The sequence below is a fragment of the Saccostrea cucullata genome, unplaced genomic scaffold (assembly GCF_032062105.1).
Source record: "Saccostrea cucullata isolate Sc308-1 unplaced genomic scaffold, CSIRO_AGI_Scuc_v1 ctg407, whole genome shotgun sequence".
In the NCBI taxonomy this organism is placed as follows: domain Eukaryota; kingdom Metazoa; phylum Mollusca; class Bivalvia; order Ostreida; family Ostreidae; genus Saccostrea; species Saccostrea cuccullata.
In genome coordinates this window covers 171,229-187,874 of record NW_026922285.1, presented here as the reverse complement: position 1 = coordinate 187,874, position 16,646 = coordinate 171,229, and the positions used below count along the sequence as shown (strand labels likewise).

At 32.9% G+C, this 16,646-nt stretch overlaps 1 protein-coding gene across 1 annotated transcript; it reads left to right on the top strand.

The window, feature by feature from the left end:
• Positions 1–4,699: 4,699 nt before the first annotated feature.
• Positions 4,700–15,060, top strand: LOC134261535 (sulfotransferase 1E1-like). The gene is made up of 5 exons (XM_062743960.1): positions 4,700–4,865; positions 10,384–10,707; positions 11,133–11,239; positions 11,956–12,166; positions 14,534–15,060. The coding sequence occupies exons 1-5, from the start codon at positions 4,700–4,702 to the stop codon at positions 14,641–14,643; spliced, it is 918 nt and encodes a 305-aa protein (XP_062599944.1). The 3' UTR covers positions 14,644–15,060.
• The last annotated feature ends 1,586 nt before the right edge of the window (positions 15,061–16,646 follow it).

Here is a 16,646-nt window from a genome sequence, read left to right as displayed (position 1 = left end):
GTTGCATTAGTGAATTCTGTGTGATTGCGTATTCTGCAAAGACTGCCTGTTGGGTACAGCGTCCACATCAACAAATGTCGCGATGATGAAGTCTCTATTTAACCTATACCGTGATGACTGCCTGTTGGGGATAGCGTCCACTTCAGCCTTATCGTGGTTGGAATTCATAGTGTTTGCGTATTCCGTCGCACCTCAACGCAATTGGACGAATGCTACACATATTCTTACGCTCATTCCATTGTTTATTGACTTGATTGATATCTGAATTGATTGATTGATTAATAATTGATTGATTGACAAGTAATTGACTTTACTGATATTTGAATTGATTGACTGACTGATTGATTAATAATTGATTGATTGACTTTGATTGATTATTGTATTGGTGACGTTCATGCACTTGTGACCTACCAAGTGCATGATCCGCCCGATTTGGGTCGTCACATTTGTTGTATTGATTGTTGATTGTGGGGCAGCCCTGTGGTAACCCCAGCAAATTGATCACCGCGGCCAGAAGCGCCATATTAAACAAGCAAAATAACATCCATATTGTTTGTTTGATTTATAGGGAATCTGAAATAAACTATTAACCGAAGTAGTAAAGTAATATTTTGTTCTATTTTTTTACCATTGCAGGCGAAGGGGTTTAAAAAGCAGTATAATTGCGGCATATATGTACATTAATATATATATTTTGTCATTTATATAATTTTCCTGTGCAATATTTATGAATTTTTCACTAAATCTTTTGACAAAAAATGAATTCTGTAAACGTATTACATTTGGTTGTGTATTCAATTAAGCACCTTTCGCGGAAATTAGCTCCAATTAAATCAAGTTCTGTTTTCATTGATAATTCAAATTTACTTTTGTAAAATTCAATTTCTGCCAATTATCGTAATAAAATATATTGACACTACAGTATTCCGTCTATGTTGGTTTGTTGTATGGTAAAAACATTTAAGGTAGGACACAATAGATGGGCCAAATTTTTCCTCAAATTCAATTTTCCTGAAACTTTGATATTTTGTTCTAGGATACAAAATCTCTCTTTATGTATGATATGAAAAAAGTTCAACCGCACATTTTTTGCCCACATAGTCTGAAATATGGCCTATCAGGCCCCTGTAAGAAGATTGTGAAATCAGACATTAGACTTGAGAATGAGCCTTATTTTAGAATTATCAATTGATCTATTGCAAATTTGTGTAATACTTTTAATAAAGATAACCTTTTTGTTGCATTAAATTAGTAAGTCAACTTGATACTGGAAAATTTGAGTAAAATATTATGTAAAAATAGAACATACGTAGCGTCAGAATTGAAAATTTACATGTAAATATCCGACAGTTTAAGTTTTCTTAAGAGAAAATGTATAATTCAATTTTTACAAAAAATCAACAGAATGATTCAAATGGGTCCTAGAATAAAATGTGTAAAAATAAAGAAAATTGAACCGGTGGTTTCAGATATATTCGCAATCAAAAAAATTTCAATGGCAAAAAAACTAAAAGATTCAGTACATGACGTCACAATATTTGACCTATGACCTCTTGATATGACCTTGACCTTAGTAGTACATAAAGAATGGAGACTCCTTATATATGTGTTCAAATATCATTCCTCTACTATGTATGGAACAAAAGTTACACTGCATTTTATAACAGATTATTATACCTCTACTGATTTTTCACTATATAAAAGTAAATCGATATATTTTGCTGATTTCCTGAAAATCACCGTAAACAAACCGATCCCCTGCAAAACAGACTGATTCCCTGCAAAAAAAAGTACGTTTTTTTGATGAACTGATACACACCTATTCGGAACGCTTGACATTTTCTTTCAACTTACGACAAACTTAAAAATGTTCCGAATAAACTCATGAATATTCATTAGTGAATCGAAATACATCGCGAGTCAACTGGTCCCATATCAATCAAAAAGAACCAGTTTACTGGAAGCGAACAACAACAGAAATGGCGTGCTCAAAATTGCGTAATGTAACTTTCGATTTTACTTAGTAAAAACTCGGACAATGAACTGATTTATTGATAAAATGGAATTCCTTTCATGGCTTTATTCTGTTTTGTCGTATTTTTTTTTATCTATTCCTGTTGGAATTAAACATTGTTACTGAATACAGTATTGAATATAATTTTTTTTAAATGTCTTGTTTGTATCGGTATAATAAAACAGTTAAAGTATATCATTTCGGGAGTCAGCAAGATTCTAGTTCCCCTCGAGCTAGCCTATTTCCCTCGGCACAAGCGCCTCGGGAAATAGACTTGCTCTTGGGGAACTGGAATCTTGCTGACTCCCTCAACGATATACTTTAACTGTATACTGTCACATGCTTGTTTATTACACTTAGTTAGCATAAAAACATTCCAAAATGTAAGCCCCCAAGTGACCAATATATAGGATTCTCTGATTTTTTCACAAAATATGAGGCAAACATGCCAAAACTTATTATTTTCTTACAGGAATCATTCATTGTTGTCAATATAGTAATATTATTCTTCTTTTCTCCGGTACTTTTTAAGAAATGGGTTAAAATAGAATCCACGGGTGTTCTGTCCTACCTTAATATGAGCATATATGAATGCAAGAATTTACAGCATATTATATTTAAAGTATATGTTTGGTGGGGGCGGGACGAAAAGTGGAAATTATTTTGAAAATGGTGCAGAAAACGAACAATGATCGATATCAAATAATATCCAAGCATTACAAATACGTGAACATGGTATAAATTACAGACCTCTGGGAATTCAAGAGCCGAGATAAAATCCCTAGGAGGAGAATACATCCTCTGTCGACCAGTCACACCTGTTGTGAGACCTATTTTTTGAATGGGTAATTGATTCATGGGCGTCGGAAGCAAATTGAACCCCCCCCCCCCCCACTTTGCCTCCCCGGCTCTGACGCTTTTGTTGATTTTAATAAAGGATTGAGCTTTAGCAGTAAATCTGAACTTTATTTTCAATTGTATTACGAAGGAACTGTCTTTAGATCTTCCATCGTCAACTTCCTTATTTGTGTAGTGATATACATGCCAAGAAAACCTTAGCATTCTCTCCGTATAGCAAACTCAATAAAAGCCGAATTAACATTAATCTGTGATTCTTCCCCTAGAAAAATTAATGTCCGCAGTTTTGAGGGAGGGATCTTAAAATTTACTGGGTTAAAATTATAGGTAAATCCTAGTTATTTAAATATTCACTAAAATTGCCTTTTTCAGGTGGGGGGTCCCATGAAATTAATTATAGTTTAATTCTTCAATAAAATAAGCTGCCTTTCAATTTTTTTACGTAATTCAATTTCAAAATATTTTTTCTCAGTACAAATTAATTGACATCGGGTAGTTGTGGAAGTACCGCGTCGAAATATAGATAAAAGAGTACCAAATTTCCGGAAGTTTACATCATTTCCTGGTTGAACAAGATGGAGACGAGTACTGAATGGGTAGACGTTACCCGATTGGCTATGTATATATTTTCTTTTTAAAGTGAATATTTTCTTTTGATTGTTTTTTTTTTATTTTCTTCAGTCCAATTTTTTTTTTAAAAAAAATTTGGTACCAGTGCCTCTGGCATTTTACGTATTTTGTAAATAAAAATTTTTGACAGTAACTTTTTAGGGTATGTGTACTACTTCCTGGGGTAGAAGTTTATTTTTTCTTTAACTAAAAAAAGCTTAAAACCTTTGTTGATTTTAATAAAGGATTGAGTTTGCTGCCGTAAATTGTCTTGCTGGTGTTTTGGGAATATGGGTGATTTGCATCAATTACACTTTTATTGACTCCATCGCTGTCGAAATCGGACGAGATTTCTTGTGTAGTGATATTTCATTTTTCACGTGTATTTAGTGTGTATTTCTCCTAAATTATATGAAACTTAATTTGCTCTGAGTACGAACATTTTTAAAACGGAAGCAGGTTTCTAGAGAATAAGTTGATTTTACAGATTTTTCCTCGTTTAATGTGCCAGCATTTCGAAAGTCTACAGTCCTTGTAAGCTTATAATTCTATTTATCATTTAATTGCGTTAAGCTGACATATTTCTTTTCAATGTAAGATATTTGTTTTGATAATAAATTCGACGATTGACTACTCCGTTTACCAGATCAGTACTTGTAGGACTCACTGCTAGTGTACTGGAACGACCAGGGATACTGATATCACACCTCTACAATTTATAGGGGGTCTGTGTTTTTTGCCTTGTTAAACGAATAGCACAATTTGTATAAGTTTTTTAAATACATATGAAGATCGAATGAATCACTGTTCGTTATCTTCTTAGTTATTATCTAGAACATAAAGTAGTATAAATTTATTTAAGTTAGCATTAATTACAAAAAATAAAAAAAAATATTGGTCCTCATTAAACATGTTAAATGATATAAAAACTATTATTATTGTCATATATCCATTAACATGATTAATTAGTTTAAATTAAAGATGAATTGGTTGTCTGATGAAATAAAAAAAGTGACAATGTTTTTTCTATCTAATTAGTATAAACGCTTCCTAAAGAGAACGCGTAAAGAAATGCGGTCGGAAAGTAGAACGATTCAACATCGGTGGACTCAATCGCAACTTCTCGGGCCTTTCCGACTAGCGGAAAAACGACCTCAGGTTGTTTTTCCGACCTCTGACGGAAACGGGAAAGACCCGAGATGATGCGATTGCGATGACATGGAACAAAATGGTGAGGGTAAACCGAAAGTACCTATTATTTTTGACGGAATGGTATGTCCACGCTTACCCCCCCTCGTAAAAGATGCAAAGGAAAGGTTTGAAGAAATAAGGGACCTGCCTTGTAAGAAAGATGACGTTTTACTGGTTATCTATCCGAAATCAGGTAACATGTAGCTGTACTAGTCATTTAAGAAGTGAACTATAATGTTATGTTATTCAGTGGACGTTATGAATAGCAATTGCTCTGCTGGCATTGCTATTCATAATGCCATGTTCACTGAATAATGGATGTTTTTTACTTATATTTGCATTCTGTAATGATTCTGTAATGATGTCAAGAATATCAGAGGAATTCCTGCTTTACATAGGGATACAGCTAGTTGTGTCCAGTAAAGAAAAAGAAACGGCTATAAAATCAGTAGACCTGAGTAATTAACAGGATTCTTCTCATATTTCTTGTATTTAAAAATTAATGAAATTTTCACAGAATCAAGAAGACAATATCAGTAAGTAATAGTATCTGTAAAATTAAATTTGACCGTTTTATATTAGAGGTAAGGTCAGGTCAAGGTCATTATCTTTTTCCTTGACATTATCAATAAAAAATACTTTTGCCAATCATGTGATGCCTACTTCTATTTCAAAAGTTTAAAGATTGTTCTTTTTGCATAAAAAGATATTACTATATCGGGTCTATAGCATCATATTACCAAACTTACATAAATAATTTAACTAAACTGGATATTGGCTAATCCGAATTTTCTCTGTTTTTCTTAATTTTGTAGGATAAATTAGTTATTTTCATATACTTACTATATTTAACTTTTTGTTATTTTCACATATAATAAAGTAGTCTTATAAATGTACAAAATGATACAAAAACAAAAAGTTTTGATCGTTTACTAAGAGAGAAAAAATACTTTTTATGGATTTTTGGCTCAAAACTGTACTTTGATTGGAATCATTTAAAAGTTAACATAGTTCTAGTTTGTTTGGAAAATCATATTTATTTGATATATTTTGAAAGTTTAGTCCCTTATCATTAATTTAACTTACATTTGAAAAATTCTTCAAGTCTTTTATTGTGTAAAAATTATAATTAAATTCAATGTTCTATTATAATTTTGAGAGGCAGAAAAGAAGATATTTTCATACGCCACCATTCCGGCAAAAATATAGTCCCTGCTAGTTTTCAAGCGCAGTTTACCATTTCTATTTAAAGTTGTACATTTGTGATGAGGAAAGAAAAATATGGTCTTTTAAATCCCTTACACGTAAATATATAAGAGTTATAAGCTAATATACTTTGAATGTTTCATCTAGTCAGAAACCAGAGAGGAATCCTACCTTAAATATTGATTATAACTCATGAATATTTTTCTGTGATTTTTTAAGTTCTTAAGTTTATTTTTAAGAGTTGAAATTGTTCTTGATATGGATGTACTATTAAAGAAATTTCGCATTTTCTGAATGTAAAACACGCAAGTGTGAAGAGTTACCAAAAATATGCGGAGATATGAAACTACGAGGGGTTATCAAAAAGTTCGTGGACTAGCGCCATAAAATTAAAACAGCTTAAGGTACATCTATGAATTTTGAAATATATAGTTAGCATAATCTTTTCTATCAAAAGAATAAATCACAAATCTTGATTTTTACATTTTGATTAATTAGTAAGGATTTTGTAGGCAATGGTATATGTCCAGGCGGCGCAACCTCGAAAACGACGTTTTTTCGACCTATGTGTAACTGAGAAAAACTCATTTGACATGATTATTTGACATCCAATAATTCCGTTAATTCAGGTATGTGTCGGGACACAATTGTTTTATAAAATATGAAATTTTCACTTCATTCTGGAAGTTCTATGAAATTTTATCGTAAATTTTACACGGAATGTCCAAACAAATGAGGCCTTGAAAATGACGTCAAAGGGGGAGGAGTTTCCGTTTCAAGCATTCTATAATGTTTTGCCCTTAAAAAAATAGTATAAACCTAAAATATGTTGAAACTAGCTACAGAGAATAATATCCATCCAGAGTACCTGTCTTTTTAATGTCAGAATAGATTCAGAGAAAAAAGGAATACACAGTTAATGTCGATTTGCAGTCAAAGTGGGAAAAATCAATCCCGTCAAAAATGACGTTGATCATGTGTTGTAGATATTGAAATCCCAAAAGCAAAATATTCCGGCACAACCAAGTGCGCATCTCTCCCAATGTATTAATCCATCTGAAATGTTATATTCATTGAAGGCCACAATTCATGACATTGTAAAGTCATATAAACAAGGCGGGTTAAAGTCCTCGCTCAGCTCCAGGAAATCTCATCAAAAAAGTGTATGAGGTATAAGAAGAGGACATTGAAAAAACAATGACGTTATCGGACGTCATGAAAATAAACGACGACAGCGCCGGGTGATCATATAATGTTGTTTTCATTTTATAATAATTTGGCAAATAATGAACATATCAGGCTAAATTTTTCAACATTTCTTTAGTTTGTGTTGCTTTATATTCCATATCAATTTTGAAAGCGCAGACTACATAGTACTAATTTTATAGCCTCAGTCCACGAACTTTTTGATAACCCCTCGTAAAACATAAAAATATGACAGTTCTCTTCATTTTTAAAAGAATTTATGATACAATTAGATATATTGACCAAAACAATTTTTTTTAAAGATATAAATCAACAAGTCTAGTTATTTTGAATTTCTTTTTTTTTTTTTTTTTTTTTTTTTGAGAATATTATTCAAAAAATATTTATTTCTTTTGCACAAAATTTTATATATATATATACTTCTGAACACGTAATACAAGTGTAATATAGCTTGTACTATGCGAGTGTAAAAAGCACTGATAGCAGTAGAAGTTGCGTCTATAGTCCTATGAATGCAATTGATGCTCAAGTGCAGGTTCATAGTGGGAGAAACATGATAGAGAAATCAAATATCATAATATTATTTTTATACCCCCCGCAAACAAAGTTTGGGGGGGTATATAGGAATCACCTTGTCCATCTGTCTGTCTGTCTGTCCGTCCGTCTGTCCAGCTGTCTGTCCAGCTGTCCGTCTGTCTGTGCAAACGTGTCCGGTCCATATCTTTCTTACGGAGGGACATTAGAATCTACTACTCTACACAAAGATTGCCCATGACCTAAAAGTGTGTCATGACCTTGACCCAAGGTCATTTGGGGAAGTTCAAGGTCACTAGAAGAAAAATTTCATAATTCATCTCCGGTCCATATCTTTCTTATGAATAAACTTGGTAGGTTCTTATTTCACACAAAGATTGCCCATGACCCAAGGGTGTGTCATGACCTTGACCCAAGGTCATTTGGGGAAGTTCAAGGTCACTGGAAGAAAAATGTCAAATACATCTTTCTTATGGATAAACTTTGTAGGTTCTCATTTCACACAAAGATTGTCCATGACCTAAGGTGTGTCATGACCTTGACCCAAGGTCATTTGGGGAAGTTCAAGATCACTGGAAAGAAAAAATTTATAATTTGTGTCCGGTCCATATCTTTCTTATGGATAAACTTGGTAGGTTCTCATTTCACACAAAGATTGCCCATGACCCAAGGGTGTGTCATGACCTTGACCCAAGGTCATTTGGGGAAGTTCAAGGTCACTGGAAGAAAAATTTCGTAATTTGTGTCTGGTCCATATCTTTCTTATGGATAAGCTTGGTAGGTTCTCATTTCACACAAACATTGCCCTTGACCTAAGGGTGTGTCATGACCTTGACCCAAGGTCATTTGGGGAAGTTCAAGGTCACTGAAAGAAAAATTTCATAATTCATGTTAGTTACATATCTTTATTATGGAAAAACTTAGTTCTGAAAAACCCAGCAGGGGGTATTTTGTCCCCTTAGGACAGTTCTAGTCTTTACATTATATTGTGTTGTCCACAATTGCAAGGACATGCATAAAACGGCATGAGCTACAAAGTTCTTGTGAGCAGCTAAAGATGAAAATAAAATTGCTGATTATTATACAATTCTTTTTAACTAAAGATGTAGTATAAGTACAAACAAAACTGAAGATATATTAAAAAGTCTGTTAAGTTTGTTTTAACAAATGATATTGCCATGCAGACACGGCCAGTTAATTAAAACTAAGAGCAGTCACGAAGTGAAAATGATTGATATTACGTTCACACAATTAAGATTCTCATTACATACATGTTCTAAAGCTATTTTAAGAATTAAGCATATCATTTGGAGTTTTTTCAGTTGTTTCTTATTCTTACACTAAAGAATTGAATAAATTTTAATTTTATCTTGAGAAGAGGATTTTGAAATCCCCCCTGTATCCCTATATAAAACTTTGATCACCTAATATGGCCAATTATCAACACCGATGTCATGATTTCAACAAACTTGAATCTACACTACCTGCTATGGTTCCATATAAGTATGAATAAGCATGTCGTTGCTGTTTTTCAGCCAAAGGCCGAAATGCCACTGAGAAAAATTTCCCTATTTTCTGTCGACGTTCAAGGTATTGTTATCGTCGTAAACTTTATAGCTCACCCGAGCCGAAGGCTCAGGTGAGCTTTTCTGATCCAAATTTGTCCGTTGTCTCTCGTCGTCGTTGTCGTCATTGTAAGCTTTTCACATTTTCATCTTCTTCTCAAGAACCACTGTTCCAATTTTATCCGAACTTGCCATAAAAGCATCCTTGAGTGAAGGGGATTCAAGTTTGAACAAATGAAGGGCCAAGTCCTCTTCCAAGGGGAGATAATTATGAATTAATGAAAAATTAATGGTATCTTTTAATAATAGGAATCCTCAGGTTGTGTAGATTCAAGTTTGTGCATATCAGGTTCCCCGGGGGTAGGACGAGGCCACAATGGCTGGTCAAAGTTTTACATAGGAATGTATAGGGAAAATCGTTAAAAAAATCTACTTCTCCAGAACCATTGGGCCTGGAAAAATGAAATTCATGTGGAAGTATCTTCAGGTAGTGTAGATTCAAGTTTGTTCAAATCATGACCCCCAGGGGTAGGATGGGGACACAATGGCTGAAAAGTTTTACATAGGAATATAAAGGAAAAATCTTTTAAAAATCTTCTTCTCCAGAACCATAGGGCAACGAGAGATGAAACTCATGTGGAAGCATCCTAGGGTAGTGTAGATTCAAGTTTGTTCAAATATTGACCCCCGGGGTTAGGGTGTTGCCACAACGATGGATCAAAATTTTGCATTAGAAAATATACGTGATAAAGAAAAAAAATCTTCTCGAGAACAAAAGTTTTGTTTTGTCAAATTGACATGTAAGCTTCTGCAAGTATTTAAGATTTAAATTACTTGAATTAATGTGTGTGTTGGGGGGGGGGTCATGATGGGAGATCGAGTAATATGTTGGAAAATTCTTTAAAATTTTTCTTTTCAAGGGTGGCAAAATTATACATGTACATTTATTGATATTCTCAAGCAATAGAAAATTAAAATCTCCCTCCCTAAAAAGTATAAGCTTTTCAATACTAGGCTGATTTGTGATTTTTTTTTACTAGTCCATGTGCTCAGGTGAGCGATGTGTCCCATGGACCTCTTGTTTACAATTCCGTCTTCTTGATAATTATTTGTTATCATCATATTTCATGCATACAGTATAATTTGGCAAAAGATTTTTCAATATTAAAATACCAAATTTATCTCTTTTTTCTGTTTCAGGAACACACTGGGTCTGGGAAATTGTCTGCATGTTACTAAAAAAGAAAGCCGAATACATGAAAGAATCAAAGGAATTCTTCTTTTTGGAAGCCATACCAGACATGAGTGTAGTTCATAATCTTGTCTCTCCAAGACCACTGAACACGCATGTACCATACAGATGGTTACCAAAGCAGCATATAGAAAATGGAGGAAAGATTGTCCATGTTCTGAGAAATCCTAAAGATGTTGCAGTGTCGATGTATCATCATTTCAACAGTACTCAAGAATTTGTTGAACCTTTAGACTTCAAGACATTTTATGAGAAAGTTTTCATGGGCCCAGGTAATGTTAAAATAGGAGAAAATAAATAATCATTTTTTTTTTTCGTTTAAAAAAGCTTAGTAAGCATCATACTGGTTGATATTTCTCCTTAAGTTTGTACAAAGGTATAAGATTTTAGTGAGACTTCCTCCTAAATATATTTTTGCTGGAAGAAAAACCCAGTCTTAAACAGTTTGACAAACATGCCGTCATGTTCGGGTGTGACCGGTCGGCAGGGGATGCTCACTTTTCCATGGCACCTGATCCCACCTCTGAAGTTTTGGAGTTCCGTGTTTTCTCCGCTCGTATTTTATAATGTTAAATGGACTTTTGAGCTCGAATACCCTTCGTTTTCTCCACATATTTCATTTGTTGAAGTGTACCATATGTGTGTATATGGTTTCAATTTATCAACAATAGAAAAGAAAAATAAATTTTTCTTTCAGTTCAGGTATTTGGAGGCTGGTTTTCATTTGAGAAGGAATTTGAAGAAGCGGAAGCAAAAGACACACGTTCTGCTATTTTAACACTGCATTATGAAAGTTTGAAAAAGGTAAATTAAGATGATTTTTGTTCTACTTAAACTAGTAAAATTTGTTTTAAGAAATTCATCACAAAAAATAAAAATTAAAAAGAAAAATTTAAATATTAAATCCGAAGAACTAAATTTTGAATGATAAAAAACTGTTGTTTTGCAGGGAATTTAATGGGCAATTCTTTATCCCCCTTACCCCATTAGACTGGTTTAATTTGTTATTTTTGTGACATATGAAAGATAGAATATCAATTGGTAATACATCTTACATTCCTAAATCATCCGAATCGTATAACCTGTAACTTTTTATACCTCCGCTTGAAAAGTGGGAGGATATAATTATAGTAAATGGCCATGGGATGTCCGTCCGTCTGCTGCGCTTTGGGGTACCCATCTCTTATCCGCTATAATCTTTGTTAGGTAGTGCTTTTGTGACCTCCTATTTTACTCTTTGATCCGACACATATTTTGGATTCCCATAGCAAAACATGGACAGGGTCATTTTTCATATAATCTCTTTATCCACAAGTCCTCCTTTACTACTGAGTGAAATTTAATGATACTTTTAAAGATTCCTTATTACATATGCCATTTTGCACCTCCTTTTTACATTTTGATCTGACACGTATTTCGGGTCTCTCAGATCAAAACACGGACTTTCCATTATAACCATATGAGAAGCGGGGGTATGATTAACTGTTTTAATGTGACTTTTTATATTAATTTGTTTTTAGAATCCAATACAGGAAACCAAAAAGCTAGCAAAATTTTTAAACATTGATGTGAACGACGAACTTATAGCTGAAATAGTAGACAAATGTAGCTTTAAAAAGCTGAAAGAAGCTACTGACACAGTGAAAGACTTTATAAAAATACCTGCAGTTTCAGAGGAAATGAAACATGGAGGAAAAGCTAAAGAGATGATGTCAATGTTGTATCGTAAGGGTGAGTCATAAGATTTAATCACATAGCAAAAGGACATATAAAGTACATTTAACATATAAAACTTGGAATGACAAAAGTTGGAAATATGAAGCCATTCATTGGTATACCGTATGGTGACGTCTCTTTATGATTAAAAAAAAAATCATCAATCAATCAAAATGTTTGAAAAATAATGAAGAGGTAGAATGTAGTTTTGACAGAAGCCTAAAATGTATAGTCATTGGATCAATGGCCTTGGGCTTGAGACTAAAGCTAAGTTGTTCAAGTATTGAAATGAAGCTATTTGAATATTTCAATAAGCAACAAACTTCTACTAAAACTATAAATACATTATTAGTAGATTCAAACTTTGAACCTGGGTTGGGTCATTATGATCACTTCCTACAAATTGTGTCTTTGAGAGAAGTTCGAAAAAATAATTTGCAATGACATCTCTACTAAAATTATAAAATTAAAGTCATCTTGAAAGCAGTAATCTTCATTCAGGCCAGCATTTTTTTATTTTTAGGTTTACAAACCCACCGCTCAAGTTTTTGAATTTTCAGAAAAAAAATAAAATTGAGAAAAACAGAATTTTTTCTTCCCGATGTCAAATTTGAGTCGGGATCGAGATTTCAAATTTACGAACTCGTACTTCCGGTTTTAAATGAACATGGCGGGTAATGTCTAACAAGTAGAGCTTTTTTAAAAAGCTTCCCGTCTTTAGCAACAATCTTAAACTGTAAACTGATCTACACCTATCAGGCCGTATAATTCTTTTGAATTTTCTACATTAGCTTTTTACTGGCATTAGCCCTACCACGGTTGTCGCTCGGTCATCTCCGTAAACTTTGACTAGCCGAGAGCTTTCGGCAAACCTCGGCTGATTCCATTTCCTTCTTCAAACAAGAAAAGGGAAAAGAATAATAACAAATTGTAAAGCCTGCAAGCAATAAAAATCAAATTTCATTTATAATGAAGTTAAAGAGATCTTTTCATTTTTTGCTATACAAAAAATCATGTTATTAGGAATTAATTACTGCTGATTTTGTTGTTCGTTTTGTCATTTTTTTTTTAAGATTGAAAATCTTGCAAAATTGTTAAGTCGTACGAAAATTAGATCATCAAAAAGTTATCTCCCTTGCCTTGAACAGCATTTCAACCAATGAAATAATTGAAAATTTTCTCATCATGCATTTTCTACCAATCACAAAAGAGAGGAAGTGCATAGTCCGAAGACTGTAAAAAACTTCAACTATACAATACCGTCTTCCAAGGAAGACGGTAATGAAGGGAGATATGTGTCAAGTCCATAGCAGCACTAAAGCTTGGTTTAATGTAAATATTTATCGGAAGGAGTGCCATTCAAAACGTTTCACCCGTTCAGAGAACAATAAAATGCTGACGACTTTGTTGCAAAGTGACATGTTGGTGAGATAATTATGTATCCGTATTCAAAAGTAACTCTGTAAATAGTGTAATTGTAAATTATTTTCCTCCCACAGGTTTAAAACTGCCCATGGTAGCTATTGTCAGAGACATTGTTTAGGTTTCTGTCATAGCTTACAATCTTAGCATCATTCTTCAGAAAAGGGTCGCTTATGCATCAGATGTAATGAATAAAACTATGGGAGAAGTTAAGTCCATTTGAGGAAGAAATAAACAATAGCCTAAAGAAATAAAATATTTCAACTATTTAAAAACAAAAACAAGAATATACAAATATATACAGGCATGTAGTATCGTTTATGGCAGCTAGAAAAATCATTTTACACTTAATTGAAAAAAATTCCACCCTACTCCTCAATACTCCTTGGGAATTTCATACTCCTTGTTTGTTTTATGAAAGGAATTATTACTTTTATAGGTCTCAAGTATATGAATATTTTAGAATAATTTCTACCTAACACACATTAAAAAGAAAAATGAAGATATGTTAAAAGAGATTTAAAAAATTGATTTTTTAAAACAAATCTGTATTTTGTCCAACATCAAAAGATTTATATCACTGCCCCCAAGTGGTTGATGATGAAATAAACAATTAAAGGTTGTATTTTCCCCTTTGTAACCCTTATATATGTGTCCAGTGGCAAGAAGCCTGTTAGGAGAGCATAAAAAAGAAGCAAAAATTAATGTAGAAAAGTCGATAATGTATCCAAAATGTAATTTTATTTTTTTTTTCATTTCCTCCTCTTACGGGACTTTTTCATTCTGATGTTCGTAAACCTAAAAATAAAAAAATGCTGGCCTCAATTAAAAAATAAATAAATGAACTCTTGAGTTAAAATCGGAATTGTTTTGAGAGTTGATTTTTCTTTGACTTAAAATTTAATTTGCAATTTGAGCAATGATCCCCTACAACTCAAATAAATGTGTTTTCTGTTTCAGGGGAGATTGGGGATTGGAAGAATCATTTTACCGTGGCTCTAAATGAACAGTTTGATGCAGTGTTTAATTTAGAAATGAAAGATTCTAAAATTCAAGTGCAATATGAATGAAAGAATCTGTTCACAAAGATGATTATTAATGGGAATTCTATGAACTTTTATGGACATTAAAACGCAAGATACAAAAAGAAAATTGAGCATGGGAAACGTTATATTAATATAATTCTTGAACAATTTATTAAAGGTTCATTAGAAAAAGACATAATTATATTTCATACTTAACTTGAAAAAAATGTTTAAATGATGCTGTTTCTTCAATAACACGTTAAACTGGCCATTGTACATTTAGAAATGTGAATAAAAGATAACTCCAGCATCTAAAAGAATGGGAAAAGTGGGAGTGAACATTAGTATGCCACAAGTCCCTGTATGTAAAACCTTGGATCTAATTCATATTTTAACCTCAATTTTGAAAAGGAAACAACAGTTGCGAAATGCGGAAAACATACACTGTAAAATGGAAAGCAAAATTTGCTGTTAATGCGTAAAGGTATATGCACAAAAACTAAATGAAAAAAATAAAACCGTTGCCTACATATACTTTTATATGATAGAGAAATAAATGATTTTCTTTTTGTTATGTCTAACTGCCTCATTAAAAAAACTCAATAACGTCCATAATATACCTACTTGTGTGCAAAAATAAAGAATCACTATCTAGTTAGTAGAGTATACCAGGGCATACTCTACCAACCAGACAGTGATCTCTTATATTTCCATTTCTTTGTGAAATAAAACTGTAAATGTAGATTTTAAAAATGTAGACTAATAGATTTCAATTACACGAGGCATCCCTTCTCAGTTTCAATAATCCCCGTCCACTGACGTCAAACACAAGGACAGCCGCACGAGATTTTCATGCATGTTAATTATACCCCCGCAAACGAAGTTTAGGGGGGTATATTGGAATCACCATGTCCGTCTGTCTGTCCGTCTGTCTGTAGACAAGATTTTGTCCGGTGTCGCATAATATTTGGTCCGCCTCGTTTAAAGGTCCGGCCGGACCAAATACGATAACATATTTGGTCCGCCTGGCTCTATAAGAAAAGGTCCGCCCTCGGCCTTTTATACAAATTGTATGCATGTGGTTCATTCGATATTAATTGAAAAACTATTCTTTTTAAAATTAATTAAGGATATATAGTCGTATTAATAGCTAGTGTTTTCTCCAAGAAAATGTAGTAAACAATAAGTAAGAAATCGAAATTAATACATAAATAAAGGAATGTTTAGATTTATTGATCGGGTTTCTTGTCGGGAAGATGGGACATGCTTCTTTTGTCGTTTAAATTAATACAATAATGTCAACATTATCATTAAAAAAATATTAAGAATACATGTACAAACATTTACCTTCACCGCCTTGCTTACTGGCAGATTAATCAGTATTGAATGAACAGATAAATGTTCGTAAATCCAACACGAATCATTTAGTTACACTCTCTTTCCTATAAACATGATAAACGTTTGACTAATCTACTCACAAAAACTTATGTTCACATCTTTTAAAATATATTTCTTTATAGTATTGATAAAAGATATCTGTCATTCTTTACGTTTAATATTGTTGTAAATAACTGGAGGGTCACTAGCCGTGACAGGGGCTTATGTCACGGTGTACTACCCTACAACCCTTATTGTAAAAACAACATGCCTACGGATTGGGCAGTTGGGGTTAGCCTATAATTGTTTCGTTTGAGAAAACCTAGAGTACCATATCCCCTGTGTTTCTTTTATAAGTTAACACTGTTTCTTACCTATTCAAAGGCTAATTATTATATCTACTAGATCTCTGCATTTCATTTCCTGAATTTAACATTGCCGACAATTTTTGTTATTATTTCGGAATCCGACAATTTTATTTTCATTTTCAACATTATTTATTTCTTTTTTTCACATTTCTATTTTTTTAGTTTTCAAGCTACGAAAATAAACCCTGTCCAAAACTTTCTCTTTATGACATGAAAATAAACCCTGTCCAAAATTTTCCCTTTATAACATACAAATATCTGAAATACAGAGGGCGGACCTTTTCTGATAACTGCGTTTTAAGG